Source organism: Atractosteus spatula, chromosome 4, assembly GCF_055471065.1.
Source record: "Atractosteus spatula isolate fAtrSpa1 chromosome 4, fAtrSpa1.hap1, whole genome shotgun sequence".
Taxonomy (NCBI): domain Eukaryota; kingdom Metazoa; phylum Chordata; class Actinopteri; order Semionotiformes; family Lepisosteidae; genus Atractosteus; species Atractosteus spatula.
The window spans coordinates 30,545,880-30,566,732 of record NC_142709.1 but is presented as its reverse complement, the minus strand read 5'-3'; the positions used below and the strand labels follow the sequence as shown (position 1 = coordinate 30,566,732).

The window sequence follows — 20,853 nt, the reverse complement described above, 5'->3', positions numbered from 1 at the left end:
AAAAGTATTTTTTCCCCAAGAGGATTTCTTCTACATTTAGATATGCATTTAGGTTTGATTGGCTTCCTTTTCTCATCCTTCATGATTTTTTAAATTTTCATAATGATCTGCTGTGCGCAACTACATTGAATGCCATGCAGTGGAATAAGACTTCTTGGTGAAACTCATGCGAAAAATACTGTTCTGCAGTAGTTATAGTAGTCGTTCTCCTGAAGTCAGCAAGAATGTTTCTTTTGTGAGCTTTAGTAACGGAAAAGCCACTCTTTCCATTTGTTTTTCTCCCTTCATTATCAGTGCTGTGATGAACAAATGTTGACAGCTGTGGTTCAGCAAGTCCATGGTTCCACTTACCTCAGGAGCTGCCAAGCAAAAACGTACTCCACCCACTTGAATTGTCTGCTACATTTGGACCGATACTGCGTATCATGTCTTGTAAACTCTAAACAACCAGAAAGCTATTATTATTTGTGTATTAGAAGCTGGAGTACAAGCTTACATATTTGGAGTTAGTGTTGAATATGTGACACTTAATACTCACACATTACTTAGTTTTAATGGCAACTCAGAAATGAGCATTATTCTTACACAACATGTTGAGATCAGTGTCAATGTCAGCCAATGACTACTTCTTCCAGTCTGCTTTGACTCTCAGTTGGAATACAAATCATGCTGATTTTGCAGCTCCAAACTACATTACACCTATAATCTGACCACTTTTTAAAATAAGCTGTCCAAGAGGGAAAACATTAACATCATTGAAGCCACCCATCACTTCAAGGTCTGCATTTATTTAATACGCAGAACTGTTCTACAAAAAGTACATGTAGATCATAAGCATATGATACAACACCAATCATAAAACTGAAGAGGCACAACCACCGCAGTATCTTCTGACACAGCTGTGAACAAAATACAAGGCCTGACAGACATGTTCTTGCACAAGGCCGATGCTAATACCCTAGTTCAGAAAACAGTATGAATCAACTATGTTGGGAATAGCTTTTTTAATGGGGCAGAGCTCTGAACAAACCTTAGTGCTTCATCTCAGTAAATGCCACTTGAGATACTCCTCTGCTTCTCAAATATGACTAGAGGGCCAACCTGGGTTCCTTGGCTGGACTTTTCAGCTGAGGTCATGCTAAGCTTCCAACCACAAAGACAGCAGGCCTCAGGAGCGCTCATTATTCCTGCTCCTGAAGCAGTCAGCTGCACAGCATTCCAGAGGGGGGCTGCTGTTTGTTTTGGCATGTTCACCTGTGAGAAGGCCCATCCATAATGTCTGCATGCAATCATCAAATCTAAACAAAAGACCAGCAGAACCACATTAAACGCATGGACAAACTGACAAAAAAGGAAGAAAAGAAGTATTATTTTCCACTCCTTTTAAAGGTTTCAGGGTATATCTTGGAACTACTGAGCTCCTGTCTAAATTAGTCTAAAATTAGTCTTCTAGAGCTGTCAAATGGCCATCAACACAATTTGTCTTCAAGGCAATTTTAAATAAAGATACTCTCCAGAATTGCGTTTTATGATTTAGACTTGGAAATGAAAACAACGATCAATGCAAATAGTTCTTCCTTTTAAGTATAGTACAAATGTAGTCTAAAGTATGATATACAAAACCTAGTGGGGATACTTAATCATTAAGCCAATCATATATATAAATATGATTTACTATTGGACATTGTGCCAGTTTAACATCCTATTTAATTTCATTTTATTTGCATAAAAAATGGAATATTTGATTCCCAGTTATTCTTTACCTAATCTAGAAAACTGTGTCCTTTTCATAATAAACCATACCAGTAACAGATAACAATTTACATTTATGAAATGTCCTAGAGCAGCACTTGTTTCTGTATGCAAAAGGTTGTGAAAGTATGGAACAAGCAACCCAGACATGTTATTAAAATGTATGCCATGGATTATTTTAAGAAAGGGGTGAAAGACATCCTCAGATCATTTAGCTACTATTTACCAGACAGGGTAGAAGAAGCATATTGAGGAGAGATTGGATAAGGTTCTGTATGCTGAATTTGTATGCAGTCATATACTTTAGCTGTGGTATGTATTTTTGAAAGCCAGTCTGCCCAGTCTTGAATTTTATCTTAATATTTTTAAATGTCTTTTCTATTTTGGTACTGTGTGCCAACTTGACTTGTCTACTAACTATTCCACAATATCGACCAGTGATATACAGTAAATTAGGAAGAGCAGTGGAACCAATACAGATCCCTGTGGTACTCCACTAATGACATCATTTAATATGAGTATTCATGCTATATCTGAAGATTTTCTCTCCTATGTATTAGTCAGCTCCTAATCCAAAGACATCCATTTCCATGCATTACCATCTAAATAATACAAATTAATCTTTTAATGGAATACAACCATAACACATGATCTGTTTATATCCATTACTGCTGTTGCTGATTTTATAAATATAGCGGATTATGCAAGTGTTACCTTTTTAAATCTGTTTATTGTCTCCCAGAATCCTATTGTCATACAGAGAATCCTATCGTTTTGTTTATTTTTTCTATATAATGCCTTGCATAACAAAAATAAAACTTACTGCTCTATAATTACTTAATTTGTTTTTATTGCTCTTTTATGGATTGGTATAATTTTAGCACTTTTCCAGTCTGTGGACAGTCTATAAATAACATCTCTTGTCATTTATCTCCTTAAATAAAATCGGTACCCTCTCCATCAAGTCCTGGGGATTTGTTTATATTGAGCCTGTAACACTCTTGCCTCTTATGAAACTATTTAATATAGACTTTTATTTGCTCAGGCTGGAATGTTGTCAGTTTCTTGCATGTGGTAACCGCACTGATATGTTCCTTTAATACATTAAAAGCCATTTGCTTTTCACTAGCTAAACCTTTTCATTTATAATCTCTAAGAATCTTCATCCTCATCATCTAGCATGAGTTTGCTGTTATAATACTGAAAATAACTTTTTTTTACTATATATTTTAGCCTCTGTAATATGTATCTTTCATTCTCTTTTAATGTAGTTTTCAGGAAGCATCTTTACTCCATACAGTTGAGAACGTAGAAAGTGTAACTTCCTTAGGTTTTGCTATTGTCCACTTCCTCTACTGCTTGGCGGATTCGTTCCTCAAAAGCAGTGGACTAAGATGGGTTAAGAGGCACTTGCAATTTAATGTTTCAAAGGAGAAGTGGGAAGGTCAACTGTATTTCGACAAGGTCTTTAAATGGAGATCATTGCCAACACTTCAGAATAATGGGCAATTCACTCAGTATTCATTATGAATTCGGGACTGTTACTAATCATTCTGTGATCAACATTTATTATTAGCAGAATACTTTCAGAAGTCGTAGGAAGTGCTATTTTTGTGACATTTCAATAAGAATTCGTTAAAACATTTTCAGCCATTATTTTAAAAAAGGAGCGTCTCTTTTTAAACCTCATGTAGAGAAAATCAGAGAAACAGACACACAAGAACAACTAAAAACCAGTCCTAAAATAATTTTAAAATTGTACGTAAATAATTAACGAGGGAATTAACGAAAAGCTGAATGTACTGATTGTATAATATTTTTGTAATAACTGACAGTCTTACTCAATGTAACTGTAAGTTTCAATTAGGAATGTTGATGTTTCATTTTCAAAATGTGCATATATATTTAACCAACAATGAAGAGTTTATAAATTTATCAGTTTGAATGTCCAATCGTAAAATACGCTTTCAAATTTTAGCCGATCTCAGTTCTGTGATGAGTCTAGTACATGTGAGACGACACTTCAGCGGAGCTTAAACACGTGAACCCTTCTACATACTTTATTCGAAGACCACATTATAATCATTAGCCTACCATATTGTTATTGACACGATCATTTCCCTATGTTTGAGCCAAGGTTCACTACCCTGCCTGAAAACGAAGTTCAAATTCTAAGTATTTCTCTGAATTTTCTTCGTATTGATATTTAAATGTTAGACTATGCTAGAACATATAGCACTCCTTTCGCCTAGTTAATAGTCTTCTATAAAATGATCTTAAATAGTGTCAAATGCAGGTGACGATAATTGCAGCTTGAATCCTTGATTAGATTGTTGTTCATTGTACTATTTAAATGACATCTAGCAAAAAGTGATATTTAGCTACCATTAGTAGTTAAATTTCGAAATTAACTTACGCGTAAAATATTCACTAATTGTACAAATGAAACATACGGTGCATTAATTCCGTTTGCGTTCCCTATTTCAGTGAAATGAAATGGTATTCACTTCGGGTATTTACCGGGCGTGTCATGCCCATTATCTTTTCAATTCAGACTTTTGCTTTCCAGTTTGACTCAGGTGAGCCGGCATTCATTAACTGTACACTGAATAGACATTTTGTTCTTTCTTATTCTTTTTCATGCGAGAAATCATTCTGATAAAAAACGTAACACTTTGAAACAGACCAACGACTATTAACAAAATCTGAAAAAAATCTTTAAAATTTTCAATATTTTAAAACATAATATCTAAAATTAGTATCTAAAACATGTATTTCTTTTTACAGTATATTATAGCAGTGTTAATGAGCTTCTTAGAAATTAAATTTCCCAATTGAAAGTTTATAAAAAAAACTGCAATCAATCTGATATTTTGGTTAGCAATAATAGAAACAGCAAAATAGACTGTAAAGATTAACGGACAGATCTAAGTTGCAGGAACGCAAAGGTTTAATTTACCAATTCACGATATGTCAGTAAAGGTTTATTTTGAAGAAATACTGTTGTGTTGACGTTAAGTGTTGTATTCAATTATGAACTGCTTTCTTACAAATCAGTAAAGGAACGACGTCTGGTTTAATTTCGAAAACAAATGAAAGTCCATGTGTGACAACACAACTAACTGAAACGGAGGATTTAATATACCCTTACTAACAGTCAAGCAACGCGTGAATACTGCTTGTGTAAATCGTGAGCTTTAATTAAAATAACGTGTATTGATTTACAACCAATTTCCATAGCAGTAGACGTCTCACAGATCTGTTGTGTACAATTTAAATTTATGAGTTCCATCGTGTCACCTGTGACTCACATTTCACTCTTTGATTTGTGACTTTTCGTTATTTGCATTGTATCCCGCAGATATCTGGAAAAAAAACACACTTTTATACTAAATTTGAAACAAGCCTGTCGATTGCAGGTTTATCCCTTTTCCTTCTGTTCTCTTGAGTGTCATATTTTGAAATGTTGCATGAATGAATGATGGGTTCACTTTAACCAACAACAGCATGGTTTTGTCTGTATAAATACCGTAAGCAAAGGAATCAATAAACTGAAAATACCTCCTAAAACGTAGCCTGTCCAAAACAGGGGGAAAGATGCCTATTTGGATCTTTCTGCTGACAAGAGATAAAACAAGGTCATTCTAGAGCTCTGGATTACCATGTTTAATTGGATTAACAAAAATGGTGTCAAATAGCACAAACCCAGGAGCTGGCCGCCGCAATTACAGACACGCGCGCGATACACAGAACACAAAGCAGGCATCTTCATTAATTCAGAGGTAGGGATCTTGTTGCAATTAAAACTTGTTTCTCGTCATTAGAACTATCACTATCAGCAGCTGCAGGGGAATGCGCAAGGCTAACGTTAGCAAAGCAATCTGAAAGAAGAGAGATTAAATTGAAAACGTAATGTCTACATCGTAATTCATAGACCTAATACCCCCCTTCCATTAATTAAACTTTAAACTAAATAAACTTTCTTACCTTAAATTGCAGAAAAACGTCTGCCCTTAGTTCCATTTTATTTTAGAAACGACAATATGTCCATTCGCCTTTTTGCTCGCAATAGTTATAAATGTGTATCTCGGTGTATTTTGAGCTTGTCAGATTTCTCAATACATGGAAAAAGCATTCATTTTGTCTTGTTGAGCCAATTATAAATTGGAGTAGGTTAACGGAGCCTCTAAAGTGGATGGAAAATCTTTTCTGCATATTGTTGAATTTCACACAATGCAGATTTTTATATTCCTAGGCTAGGAATTATTTATATAATTTATATATAAAAACAAAATGGGCATATCTTCAAGTGTCTCTAGTGCTAAATTGGTAACTCTTAACAAGAAGAGCAGTCCTTAGTGTAAGGTGTGTAAAACGAGTTTCTGAACTGTCGAGGTGTTTTTTAATTTATGCTGAAGAGAAGAAAATCGAAAAATTATTTAATTATCCTCATATTGCTACATTAAACGCATAAATCTTAGATTGTTACACGGCGGATATCCCGACTACCTAGAATTCCCCGTGTTCTTAAAACATTTCAGGTAAACCCTTTTGAAAAGTCTGTAAAATGTTTCACAGGACTGTACTTCAGTTTTGCATTAAAATTGTTCAACTTTATAGACATGTACATATTATTAGAGCTATACAGGAAAAAAATCTAGAATTTAAGTAAGTTTAATTGTAAACAACTGTGCTTGTGATAAAAACTGATTAATTCTAATAATTAACTTGTAAAATACCGTTTTCCCTTCCGATATTTAATAGAAATATCTGTCCTAATTTCGCATCAAACGCTCAGCTTCACCCTTTCATCTGGATGTTACCTGTCAAGCAATAAAACAGTTAGACCTGAATGTTACCTGTTATGCAATAAAACAGTTAGACCTGCAGATATAGACCCAAATGGAATAAGTGAAAATAGATTTGAGAATTGTTGTTTGTAATTAGCGCACAGCTTGCCTTACCTGCAAGCGGTGTTGCAGGTGAAGCATAATGATTTTTTACTATAATAATCCATTAGCGCGTTTTCCGTGAAAACGTAGTAGATTCGAAAATAAGAAAAACAAGTTTTATTCGCTTTCCCTTGGATATTTTAAGACGCGTGTTTATATTTTTTATCATTACGTAATGACATTAAGGGACGAAGGTGCAGCTAAATGATTACTAGAGCCTCGGGCTGCAAATGTTAGCTATCACCTAACATTAATCGTTATTTTTTCATTCACGCCCTTGATAGACTGTAAATGTGGTCTTGCTCCGTGCAAGGTTAAAAATATAACAAATAATAATAAAGGCTTTCAAACGCTCCCAGTAGAGAAATATTCGTTTGAATTCCCATGCAAAGGTTGGCGCAACCCACCTGTAGCTTCGCAATATAACTCATAAAACATTTATCTGCTATCATGGGAATCTTTGCTTTAATTATTTCACTCTTACTAAGTGAATGAGATTTAATTATTATATGCTAGCCACATAAAAAGCTCTTGCATATCTCACAAGCCATATTTTGGGGAAGGATGTCTAAGCAATATGGAGTGATCCTATGGATCTAATTTCAAATTGTGATTTCTGTTAAACGGTTTCCATTAATTGTAACGCTGAACATTACTCTAATGAGGAAAAAATGTTCATTTCATTTATTGATTTAGGCTGCCTAAATCATCAAAGCTGTCTCTAAGTACACTCAATACGTAAAATTCGCCTCACGTGTCTTAACAGTCATAGGATTTCAGTGTTATGAATGCCAAAATGCTTTTCAAGTTCAGCTCTTCAGGCTGGTGTAGTTTTTGACGTGTTCGATTTCGGCCGACTTTTAAGTGTTACCAGAAGAGGATGAGAAAGGTTAATCTCCTTAATTCAGTTTTGAAAATGTACATGAAAATGTTTAATTTCTAAATGAGATACCTGAGTCTAAGAAACAATCATTGACGGGACAGTCTTTGCTTCAGTTGAAATGTCGTTACCCACACAAATAAGCTAATAATTAAGGCTTAATTCAAATAGAATTAAAATAATTTATGATTGCATTCTTCGTTAAGTGAGTCAAGCATCAGTCTGCCTTTAGCCCATTATATGGACTTAATATGATTATATAAGCTATATACACTATCACATGTATAAGAAGTGATGTGGTGTAATGTTCTACTGTGGACATTGACAAATGATTCCGGTAGCTGGGGTAACTGATGGGGGTATGTGATGTACTGTTTTAAAGAGAGAAGTCCTAAACGTCTGCAGCTCTAAGGTCCTGTCGCCAGTTCTTTTTTACATGTAACAGAACATTCGGGAATTTGACTTGTTTTTACAACACCTAAATGCGATCACTTCGTGTTCTCGGTGTAACTTTTTAGGATTTCACTTGAAAGAAGACTAATTTAACGCCTCTAATTTTCAATATATTTTCATTTTGGAACAATACACTTAAACACGTGCTGTTATGACGCCAGTATTCACGGTAGTGGTATTTATGTCATGTCGTGTATGATGAATCCACTGATCTCTTGAATTGTCTTCACTGAAAAAAACTCAAATGTAATTCCATTTACTGAGGCTGTAAATTTTGTTTTTATCAAGAGACAAGACCTATTGTCGTTCTTGAGTATAGTTCTCTGAACGAAGTGAATGCTAAATTGGCCAAAGAAATCTGGCTTTCTATGAAAGCTAAAATGAAAGGCACGATAATACATCACAGAGCGAGACGTTGAAGAGTTTAGCTGTAACAGTGTGTCACTACTTGACCAACTGAGTTGATTTTCATCGAGGAAGCTAGAGAAGTCCAGCGTCTGTGGTAAGCTGAGAACAAACGCTTGTACACGGTTCCATTGTGGCGAGTTTATACTAGTACTTATACTTCAAAAGGATGGAGAAGACTAATGTAATGGAAATGTAAGATACTCAACTTCTGTAGGCCACAACGTAGGAAGGTATAATATGTGGAACAGGTTAAGCGAAATGTGGTCTGATATCCTGACATCCACATTACAAGTTCAACTAATAGCTTTCATTTTTAAAGAAGACTTTATTTAAGCTCAGCAGAAGTGTATGCATGCCCTGTCGATATTATCATTAATTTTTCATTTCTTCGACTAAAAAACAACCCTGACCTCGAAGGAGGAACATTCCGGGGTCACAGCACGTGCTGTCTTAAAGGCCCTTGAGCCTATCTCCCAGCGATCATTGCGAGCAACACCGACAGAGGTCTGCAGCTCCTACTGTACATACGGCTGATTTGGGGGGGCATTTCTCTCTACTTAGCTTGCAGTAACTGTATTCCAAATACAATTCCCAAATTTCCGCGAATTGCGCTCCGTTAATTTAGAGGCACGCACCATGGCTATTCTGCACAGCAGGTTCATACCTAATTATATGCGTGTCAGTGTCGTCCTAAGGGAGTATATTGAAATAGTTGTTTTCCATTTAAGAATATTTGCTTTTTGAAAGTGTAGTGTCGTCATATAACTATGTAAGTAGAAATTATTCCATTTCACCATTATGGCCTCAGAGCATCATAGGCTACAATTACAGCCTGCTGACCTATTAAATATTGACAATATTATGTCAGTGGCACTTAACCATCAACCATATAAAACAAACCAATCAACCATCCTAGACTACAGATTAGAGGGAAATGTGCTTTTAAAGACGATTAAAAAGCATAATTAGGAACATCTGAAATGTATCAGGAACAGGAACATAACATACACTCAAAGCACGGCTTCGCCTACGTAAATTTCAAAATCATGTTAGAAGATAAAACTGTGATTGGTGTCAGAAAAAGCCGACATCCCATATTAAGGAAGAAAAGGGACGAGAATAACAAGGTTAAGGGAACAACTGCGCTAACTTCAAGCCCATGCAGTGCTACAGCCTTCACCTGTTTGCAAACTGAGCATTGACGAGAGATGTGTCAAAAGCAATCAGTGTTCTGACTCGGCTGTGTGTATAAGGGCTATGGCTGGCTTGTTCTTCAATCTTCTCCACAGTCGGGACACCTAAGTGGCAAATGGTGTATGTAACAACTGTAGTGGAGCATTTAAAACAATGCAGCTGATTGATCCTCGTCATCTTTATGTTATCTTGTAGGTTTAACGTAATCATAATGGCTACTCTCCTGTGTCATTGGAGATCAGCCTAAACAGACAAATCGAAGACAAAAAAGCAGACACGGCGTTTCTACTCGAGTCTTCTGCTTAAGCGCGGAAATTTCGTCCATCGCACTTAACCGAAGAATTGTTAAAAAAAAAGTATCAGCAGAGAAATAAAATAGGACTGCACTGTGGATGAAAGTGTTACGCATTTCATTAACTTTTTAACTCTTAATGGCTATAAATTCGCATTTATGACTTGTTGTTTATATCCAACTTTTGATTAAAAACAAAAGGAATTAAAAATAATATCTGTAAATGTAAAAAGTAATAATATTCTTGGAACATATTTTAGATTTCATATAAATAATACAGCTTTGCCTTTAATAAGGGTATTTAAAAGGATTGTTTATAGCGCAGCTTGGGATATGTAAATTCAGTCATCAGGTAACGTTAAAGTTGAAACAGATCTAGACATTTTCAAGTATTAGATTAGCGAACATTATTTCTCAATTAATTCAATTAATTTATTAAATCGAAACGAAACATTATTCATCACATCATTGAGCAGTGATTTAATATCCTCTGGATGCAATCTTTAAGACATGTAATACCCAGTCTTTCAAAGTTCATCAGTGAAGAAGCTTATTATATGTCGTGACAGAAGTAACTTTTTAAGAATAAAAATACAGTATCGAAGGTGTAATATTCTGTGACACAGCTAAGTACTATATAAATATATTCTTCTTGCTTCATTTGGAAATGTGAATTGTTTGACCACATCGTGTTTCTCAAGTGAAGCAAAATAAAAACTAATTGAAGTAACAGTAACATTTATTTCAAAACATGAAATGCTACTATCTTATCATTAAAATTTGATAAAACAAGCCGAATGATATAAAATCACACGTGATTCGGGTGACTTTTAATTTGTGTCACTTCGTATAACATAATTCATATTTTAAAGTCTGTAATATCTTCGGAGGTAGCCAAACCGCCGAACATCTCTCCTGCTCCTCTCCTCTCACCCCAGCGCTTCCTCAGGAACATGAGTTAATCGAGTGTTGTTTAGACAGTTGTTTTTATCCAGTTTAATAATCTCACAGTTAGGCTTTGTTAAAATTAACACGCCTCTTTTTGCTCTTTGTATTATTTCGATACTGCCCGTTTCGTTCCAGCATTCACCATCTTGCACAGACAGAAACATGTTGAACATGTCGTGATAATAACAATACAATTGGGCGACTTTCTCTTAAAAATCGGCAACATTGTGTTAAAGTAGCCCTATAACATCTGGACAGAAAATGTACTATGATATTGTGTTAATGTTAACAAATGGTCTGTTTCCTAACACTGCGCATTTAACGCCTTTTATTGTGTCGATGCATATTTGCAGATTCATTTTATCAGTACTTAAAAATATTTCACCTACACCATCGTTCTGAAAACAAGGTAATGTGTACTCGAAAACCGACAAGATATTTTCGTTAAAATCAACAAGCAGCATATTTTCAACATGATAATCTCACAGTGCTATACTTTGCTACGAAAACGCGTTATTGTTAGATAAATACTTTATATCTTTTTCAGTTTTCAACATTTCTTAGAGTACAGATAGCTCCTCTGATGGCAAATGTGTGATATACCCCTTGGCGCTGTGTATAAAATCTTGATTAGACTATGTTTAAAGTTTGAGGCTACATGCAATATGGGCGTTTTTTCAGCGCAGGACAGGATTCATCATGTGGGTGTCCTCATCGTTTGTTTTGTACAGTTTATTCACTTCTTCCAGCATGTTTTATATAAACGTGAAATACAACTTGTGTCACACGGGGTTGTGTTAATCAAATGTGCTATGCCACGGGTGTCGCAATTCCTATTGTGACGAAGAGTATTCCAAGCTTCCATAGGTTCGATCAAATGAGAAAAAGTCAATAGAACTATGTGAGTCACGTTCACGGAGGAAAACGGGAAAACTAGCGCAGTGCCTGACGGATGTAGGACAGTGAGTGATATCTGTGAGTAAATTACCTAATAAACAGAGCGCTGCAACTTAACCTGGAAATTTAAGAAACATAATGGGGGTTATCAATCACTGGGACCCCTTTCACGCCTCTCCTTTTGAAGGACGCGAAGGTGATTATCTACACTCACATTTTATATGGAGATCCTTGCGATAGGTTACTATCAGATATATGTCACGTGTAATTGCAATTATAATATCAACTATAATTATAAACACGGATTCGTATAAAGCGGTATGTGGGCACACTTAACTCAAATAAGCTTATTCTAAAAAAAATATAGACTTCAGAGTGTGACAAAAAGTAACTTGAACGTGTTAATTTCCTGAAAGACTACATGGATTAACATTGCAGTACTTGCAATCTACTTGTAGCTCAAAATACGACAGAAATCCTGTACAACTTATTCTCCATCGTTCACACACATTTTAACGCATGCTGCATATAGACCTTTCATGGGCTACATATGATAACGCAAACTTTATCTTTAGCAAATTCATATCCCCTTTAAAGGACAGGGACTAATTTGCCTCTTCCCAAATTAAACCACCTTTGAAATAAAATATTTTTTTTCTCCCCTAAGCATTACATTGTTTTCCAATGAATCAGTGCTTTTGCATTCACTAATATAGAGTCTGTGGTAGGGTGCACATTTACTGCTCGTGTCTGCGGGAGTTCTCTGAATCCTTACCAGTCGCCTGCTTTGTCTAGATGCGGCCAACGCATCGTTTTTCGTGCGCAACGCTGCAATCATTTCTAACAACCATGCAGCAATAAATGTGGGGTTTTATAAGCATCCATTCCTCTTTTTCTCGGTTTTTGAGAGCATCCGCCGGCAAACTTTTGAACTGACGGCGCCTGCGCTGTTCGGGCATCATCAGAAAAGCAGTAGGGGTAGTGGCAGTAGCTAGGCAAATACGTAAATCACACAGCACGCTGCCTCTTATTCGATCGTGTTGTTATTTTATCGCGTGTATCAGCAAAGACACGACTGTTTTAATTCATTTCCAACGTGAATATGGATAATGAACAATTATTTGGTTCTGTTATAGCGCACATAAATGCATTTTGAAATAACAGTGAACTCGTTACCACTCAGCATATAACGAGTAGTTCTATGTGACAGAGCACGTTCCATAGTTTCGATCATTTAGATTCTAAAATACATTAGTTTGAATTGCCTGTTAAACTTTAAACTTTGGATGCAAATGTACTCAAAGGTGAAAAGTACATAAACTCAATTTATATATTGCTTAGCTGAATGTTGTGTGTGCTATGTAACTGGAGCTTGTGCTTATGTTACAGAATGACAATGAGGTTCTGGAAAACGCTGAAAGCATTTCTGTCAATATCCCACAGTATGTTTATATGAGATAGGGTGGGAGACTAACGAACCGACGGGACAAAGACTGACAGACGAATGTCCAAGTGCTTATATTTATTTGTTCCTTAGGGCAGAGTACATTAAGTTCAAGTATCGAGTACAGTGGAATAATTAACAAACTTCAGATATAAACAGAAAGGTATATTACAATATGTTATTGCATGGAAACAATCAACTTGAGAATTCCTTTAATTTATATATGTTACTCATCAGTAAAATAAAAATACGCTGCATTCACAATCTTCGTAAAAATTTTGATTTTAAAGGTGGAAAGTGGAAAAGAGTGGAAGAATCTCTTTATATAAGACGGGTGCAGACTTTCCACATCACTTTTAAATTCACTTAAACTCATTTATTAGATTACTGGATTGCACAAATTCGAAGAAACTCCTAGAAGATGATCATTTAAGAACTTTCACTGACCTACTACAATCGCTCTGAAATAACTAATTGACAGCAAATATAACCAGAAATATGTTCAGTATTAATCACATGTCACCATCAATTAGAAATGCTCATTAAATTGATCAGCATCTAATGGGAAAAGGTTAAAATTAAAACAGTGCTATCGAAACGTATCATAAAAGTATATAACGTATCTGATGCTCTCCCTTTGAGGGGGAAGCTACCTTCTGTCTTTCTCGGATGCCACATACAGACAGAGATGAAAATGTTTATTTCAAAACGCTACCGATGAGAACTATAAAAAACTAGGCCAGTTCCACGGAAATAGACTGGAAATATTCATAGTTGATATGGGCCAGCGCTAGATGACCAACTCCAGTTTAAAATGACCATAAAAACGTCCACTCCAACATGTAGAGATCAGAAAGGACGCATTAGCTAACAAATCGTTACTCTTAAGTCGTAAAACCTTAGGGGAAAGCAAAGGAGATTCCTAAACAAATTAACTAGTAGACATTATACAGCTTGTAGCGTTGGTAATATCTATACCTGGGACGTTTCCTGTATTATGCCCTACACAAAGAATGCATACGCAGTTACTGTTAAAATTATAGCTTTTCATGATTTTCCGATTATGAAACAAATGTGATTGTTGCAAAATATTTAATAAGGATTCTAATAATAAGGATTCTCGATGACTGATTTCAATTGTGTAGAGGAGATACAGCCCTCTTGAAGATAAAAATGTTACCTGCCATGAACTGGCGATCAGTCAAGGTCGTATTTCTAAATATATTCGTTAATATTTTCTCACCATTTGAAGACAATTAGCAAACCTAATTATTGTGGAAGAGACATTTAACATTAGATTTAAAAAGTGTGCACAAAAATTCACCTTCCATATTTCAGTTCGAGATGATAAAATTATCTGAAAATAAAAATAACTTCAAACTGTGTCACCATCAGCGGGCTTAGACGGATGTTTCTGGTGGGGACAGTTCCACTTCATCTTCACAAAAACAACTCAAGAAACGACACAAGTAAGAAAGCGTTAAAGTTCTTCGTGCATTTCAAAACGCTGCAAAATCGGCCCATCCATATCTTCCCCTATAGAGCTATCCTGACTTGAATAAAACAGTGAATTGCAATTCAAATTTCATAAAACTGGCAAAGAAAATGGAAAATCTTGGAATGAAACGTGCGAACATTCGACCTTTTCGACGTGTGTAAGCTAAGTGAAGTCTGTATTGCTGAGCCGGCGTAGGAGAATGGAGCTGCTAAGTAAACAGAAGTTACGGCTTCAAAAGTTATTGAGCGTTTATAAAAAGATCTTAGACCAGACAAGCAATATAACTGCAGGTGCACGGGGCTGAAAATATAGTAAAAATGAAAAGTTGGAGAAGACTTTGTCACACTGTAACGAGTCTGATTAACATGCCCCTGACACTCTTTCTTAGTTTACTAGAATCCTAGCAACAGCAGACAAAGAGATTGGGTTTTAGTGGGGTCCGCTGGGAGACGGTCCTGCCTTTGATCTGTCACCATTAAAGTGAGAGAGTCAGTTCAAACTATCCAGAGTGTAGAAAAGCATCGTCCCACTCCTAGAAACTTCACAAGCCGCACTCCATTGAGAGGGGATTACCTTTCACTAAAACACACAGCAATCCAACACAAGGATCACTTTACTAGCGAGGGAAATGACATTCAGTCAGACAACTTTCACTAGCTTCAGGTTAAACGTTAACCCTTCGCACACATCGCAGTATCAACTTTTTGAACGGGGTAGCTATTCAATCCGGACATTAACTTCAAGTGTACACAACTGCTTAAAATGCTATTGCTACTAATATAAAAATACTTTTAACATTTTAACCATGTGCCACATAAAAGCAATTGTATGGTATTGAAAGACAATACATTCATATCACGTAAAAAAAACCTTTTCGTTCTACTTCAGACAACACAGACGAATACTGCCTGGACACATATCTCACGAACTGAAAAAAAATATTTTCAAAATTGTTCGTTTCCATAAAAATATCCTGGGAACTGCCTTTTCCCTCAAGTATTTCAAAAAGACGAAAGTTGTCTTTTGTCCGTTCAGCGTATAAAAACAAACGTTTAACAACATCTTTGTCTATGTTGTGTAATTAGTACGACACATTTCACTTTATATTTTTATTGCGTAGGCTTCAACCTTAAAACTTTTAAATCAGCAAAATTGAAACTGCCAAGGAACTGCGTTAAGATTTGGATAAAATCACTTTTGTAGTTCAATATAATTTGGATTTTAGTAATCAGTTAATTTAAACGTTTTTTTCTGTCGCATGAAAATATTTTTGCTAAATATTTCATACTGAATTAAGCGGTAACTTCAAACCTGGAGTTCCCATATCAAATATTTTAAAATTTAGTTGATCGGAAACTTAAAATCGGTATACATATGCTACAGCATCGTCATGTTTGAGCTAAATTAATTTGCAACAATAGATCGTTTTTGCTTGACCGAATATTCATTGTGTAGTTAATAAAGGATTAGTTTACTAGAGTGGAAAAGCCTCTTTGCCTCGAAGGAAAAAAAAAACTTTAAAAAAAATTATGAAACAATTCAAAGAATTAATGTTTCATTAAAAGGGACCTTACACCGACCAAGTAAATACTTTGTTTTTCATAAAACACAAGTACACGTTTGCGAGCTTTCACTTGGTTAAAAAATAAACTTGCGGCTAATCACTTCATGGTCCCGAGAAGCTTGATCAATTATAGGTTTAGTTTATAATGAAGTGTCTCGAGTTTCTTCTTCCATGGTTTTATCTGCGTAAGTCCAGTGGTTAACATGATTTTGAAAATGCCTTATTTTTTCTTTATTAAAGGTATTTAATTAAAAGAATGGAGAAACTGTTCCTGCATAAAATGCGCTGTCTTGCATAAAGCTGCATTTTGGGATAATGTGCATAAAAGTAATAGTTTTCCGAGAAAAACAATAAAGAACTCGAATAAAAAGTCCAACTCTAAAGATCGAAGACGGAAAAATAAGAAAAAAAACTTCTCACTTTCAATGTAAAAAGCTAGTTGGAGGGGTTGAGGGCTGTTTGTACAAAGACCCATCCTGAGCGCAATTATAGCCCCATTAGGTGCACTTCACTAACATTAATATGCACAAAATCCTACTGGTAATCTCGTAATCCGTTTTGTTTCACGAATCCCCTAGTTGTAGAAAGAAGTGCCCCCAATCTTAAAACTTTTTTTTAAAGTAGATCTGAATAAGCGGCTTTTTGATAATGAATGGATGGATGGAAATGTACTTCAGAAAGACAAAGGATACTTCATTCTTTCTCATCCGTTCTATTTTCTTTCTACAAACGAACCACCTACGGGGTATAATAAGTAAGTCGAAGTAAAAAAAATGCTCACACTTCACATACATTTAGCGAGCTTCTGTAGAGGTTTGTCAATGTAAAAATATACTCGCGAATCGCTTCTCCTTATCAAAAAAAGTGCTGAGGAGAATCGGAAGAATACATTCTTCAGTAGCTCTCAGATAAATTAATAAGTAGCTGATGCATCTTAAAAGATGATAATAACAATAACCATCAAACATTAAAAGCAAAACTGGATTTTCATAGTAGCATTTTTTGAGACTTCTGGGATCGAGTTTGCTCTCAGTTATACTTGGGATTTTACAGAAAATAACATACATTCTTGGTTACTTTTTGTTTATATACTTCAAATTCACATTTTAAAATCTAGTGTCAATGATGAACCGAAAACAACTAAGGAATATTTAAATACTATCAGTAGCACTGCTTTTACCTCCTTCACACCAATTATTACCAATCCTGCCCGCTTCAATTTTATTACTGTTATGTCTCGTTTCCCAAGCGAGTGAATGGCTCCAAAGGCCCCTTGCCTTTAATTTAAACGATACATTTTATTGCATCGAAATAATCCTTTGTTAAAATGAGGTTGTCACAGATTGTCATTAGCACACTAGTAAAACAATGAAGACATTATTTGGAGAACCCCCGGGCGGGAAATTAGGGGAATAAAACAATCTTTACCACACGGGTCCTATTGAGATTAATGAAAAAATTATGCAAAACATTTCATTTTAATTTTCCTCTGACAGTGCTTTGCATACACACATTCCGCACAGTATTATACCTGATGATTTATTAAACCAATCTAAGGATACATTCAGCTTTGCACTCAAGGAAATTGTGTTCCTATCTCATTTTCAATATAATTGAATCTCGTCAGGTTTTGTAAGAATTTAATAGTGTTAATTGTAATTTACTCTCTCAGGGACTACTAGTAAAATGTATTTAAATCTGCTGCGAGGGCTGAGAAGATTATGTCAACTTGGAAATACAACGGACGTGCCACGTAATATTAGAAGGGAATCCAGGGGAAGAAGTCACATTCCTGTTATCTGAAGTAATGTGACAATTAAATCAATAAAATTAACAGAACGCATAGGCAAACCCAGGGTATCCATTTTTAATATAAAAATGATTATCACTTTGATCATTACAAAACCCATCAAATACTAACTGACTTCTGGGAACAAGACCCTTGCTAATTATCCTTCTGGGGGTAGGGGGAATGTTATGTCTAAGCAATTAGAACTGTACTCATACAGGATTCCTAAATAAGCGCAAAATTGACTTTCAAGCTTAAACCTTCATTTACTGACAATACATGCGAGTCAAGCAGGTATTCCTTTCATAGAAATTCATACGGTTTTCAAAATCTTAGACGAAGAAATGTATCACACTGAAATTGACCATGAACCCTCACTAGAAAGTCAGGCAAGGAGGGCCGACCAATGCAGTTGATACAATAGCAGATACAAAGACCGTTCTGAATTAACACCTGTTCTGTATTATTTACAGTCCAGGGTGAAAGAGCTGTTAAGGAATAGCTTGCATTTTGAAGTTGTAACTATAGACATTTCTAGATTTAAGAAGAGCCATCACCCAAAATAAATGTCTGAGGCGGTAGGCCCTAAAGTGAGTTTGGGGAAAATTCACACCAAAACATACACTTACAGTTAATTCTGTCAGCCTTAGGATAGGGGTTTTAACTGTGGGCTAAGACTTGAGTCAACATCAGCACGGTCCTTCCAAACCTGGAGAAATGATAGCAGGTGAAACCTGAGATTGAGGGAAACAAATGTAATACCATTAGAAAATTAAAAATAAATGAAAGCAAAAGGCCCCCAAAAAAGTTTGTGGCCGAGTGCCAGAAAGCCAGCTTATTGTTAGGCCTTTGGCTGGGCACAGCAGTGGGTTCGATCTTTTTGTCTGGCATTTGCCTGGCATAAACCTCAGACACAATTGATCATGCAAGATCAAGCCCATAGTCACCAACAGATGTGTCAAATATTCAAACAGTTCACTGTACATTACTGTTTTTTCTAAAAACTTGTCAACAAAGAGTGAAACCAAAAAGAAAAAAGGAAATATCTGAAAATAACATGCAAAACAACAAGCAAGAAAAGGAACCTTGTTCTTCATGAGACAAGCTATCTGTAGCAGTGGTGTAATTCAAGAGAATTACATCATCTCAGATAGAACCGCTGACAATATTCTCTTAAAGTCTGGGAGAGAAGGTCCTGTTTGTAGGGCTCAGGGTTATGTTTTTGGTTTGTTTTACTGTGGATGTTGCATAAGAGAATGAAGATGTGGTGCCACACAAAAAGCCATCCTTTAGAGAAAAACATGAATAGCAGGCGACAAGGGAATGACAAAACAAAACAAACTTCAAGATTGCTGTATATTTACATACAAAAAATCAGCCAAACAGCCTCTCCTGCAGTGTTTGTGTAAGTGAGGCTGCCCTGCCGCTGAGGAGGTCAGTGTAGGGCTGATGCCCAGTTTAAAAGTATTCATCCCCACTTCACAGAGAACAGTGCCTCATAGTAAGTGCACAAAGGGCTGTGATTTAGTAAGGGGTCTGAAACAAAATCTGAGATTGTTGGTTTAAGAAAATTCATTGAGGTTCTTTGGCAACCACAACTTTGATCTAGTGCAGCTTGGAGGAAAAAAAGAAAGGGAAAAAAAACACTTCAGCTCTTTGGTTTGGAGTATGGGATGAATAGTGGAACAAGGACGAGTTGGTCTGTTTGTTTACCCTTACTCCAAGCTGACTAAACCTCAGCAACTGGAGAGCGACTCTTCTGACCTGCGGGTAGCAGGAGGCAGATTTTACACAGGGGTCTTCAAAGAAGCAGAGTTAGGCTATCCTTCTTTCTTCAAAAAGAAAACACATGCTAAGAACAAAGTCATACTCATACCATTACTTTCTTAGATGTTTGTGTTTAACAAAATCAGGATTTACAAGTATGTCCAAAAAATACAGATTTCAGGCAGCTTATTCTTTTCAGGAAATGACAAGATATAAAAATCTTATGTTTCGGCATTTTCCTCAAATGTGTACTTGAGTATTTTTTTATTGGTGGTGTTTCAAAGTGGGTTTTACACTTTTGACTTTTATTTTAATGACATCATGGTCAATAAGGTTATTAAAACCGTGCTATGATTGCTCAATTAACTGGCAGTTAATGGCTTAAAACATCAAGTGTATTTTTCTAAAAAAACGTGTCAATAACGAAAAACCTCAGTTTCATCCAGGAGAAGAGAGTCATTCATCATATAGTGGGGACGTGGACTTCAGGAGCAGGTGCTTTCTTCTGAACAGCCACAGCCAGAGTGACAATGTTCTGTGCCTGCTTTAACGAAGGCATGTCGATCATAGTGCCATGAAAAGTAAATGCACCCTGGAAACAAAAAATATAACAAGAGCAGGTCTTACTTTCATAAAGTAAAGTAGCTATTGTGTGAAGAGCATTTGCTTCTCACTTTCTTGCCTTGGGATGGACATAATTAAAAAATAGCATGGTCCTAACAGTCAATTATTATAATTATTATTTTTAATGCATTAGAGAGTTATGTGCAAAGCCAATTGCTACAGTTTAAATTTGGGGAAAAATACAGAGAAACACTGTAAACATCATGTTAAATATTCTGTATTTAAGGTCCAAACTGCATTGTACTATCATGGTGTCAAAATGATTTAGCTTGTTCACTAATCCGTGGCAAATCACTGAAAAATAAATTAAAGCAATTACAACTACACTGAAAATGATAGTTGTTTTTTAAAAACCACCCCTTAAAAACTGATTTATTTCACCAAGTTGGAA

General features: G+C 35.7%; 1 protein-coding gene across 1 annotated transcript in view; it reads right to left on the bottom strand.

The window, feature by feature from the left end:
- Positions 1 to 13,287: 13,287 nt before the first annotated feature.
- clybl (citramalyl-CoA lyase) overlaps positions 13,288 to 20,853 on the bottom strand; it is a 77,563-nt gene continuing 69,997 nt past the window's right edge. The window contains exon 8 of the mRNA XM_088913841.1: positions 13,288 to 20,430. Within this exon, the coding sequence (XP_088769967.1) occupies positions 20,302 to 20,430 (129 nt within the window). The 3' untranslated portion in view covers positions 13,288 to 20,301. The remainder of the gene's footprint in view (positions 20,431 to 20,853) is intronic.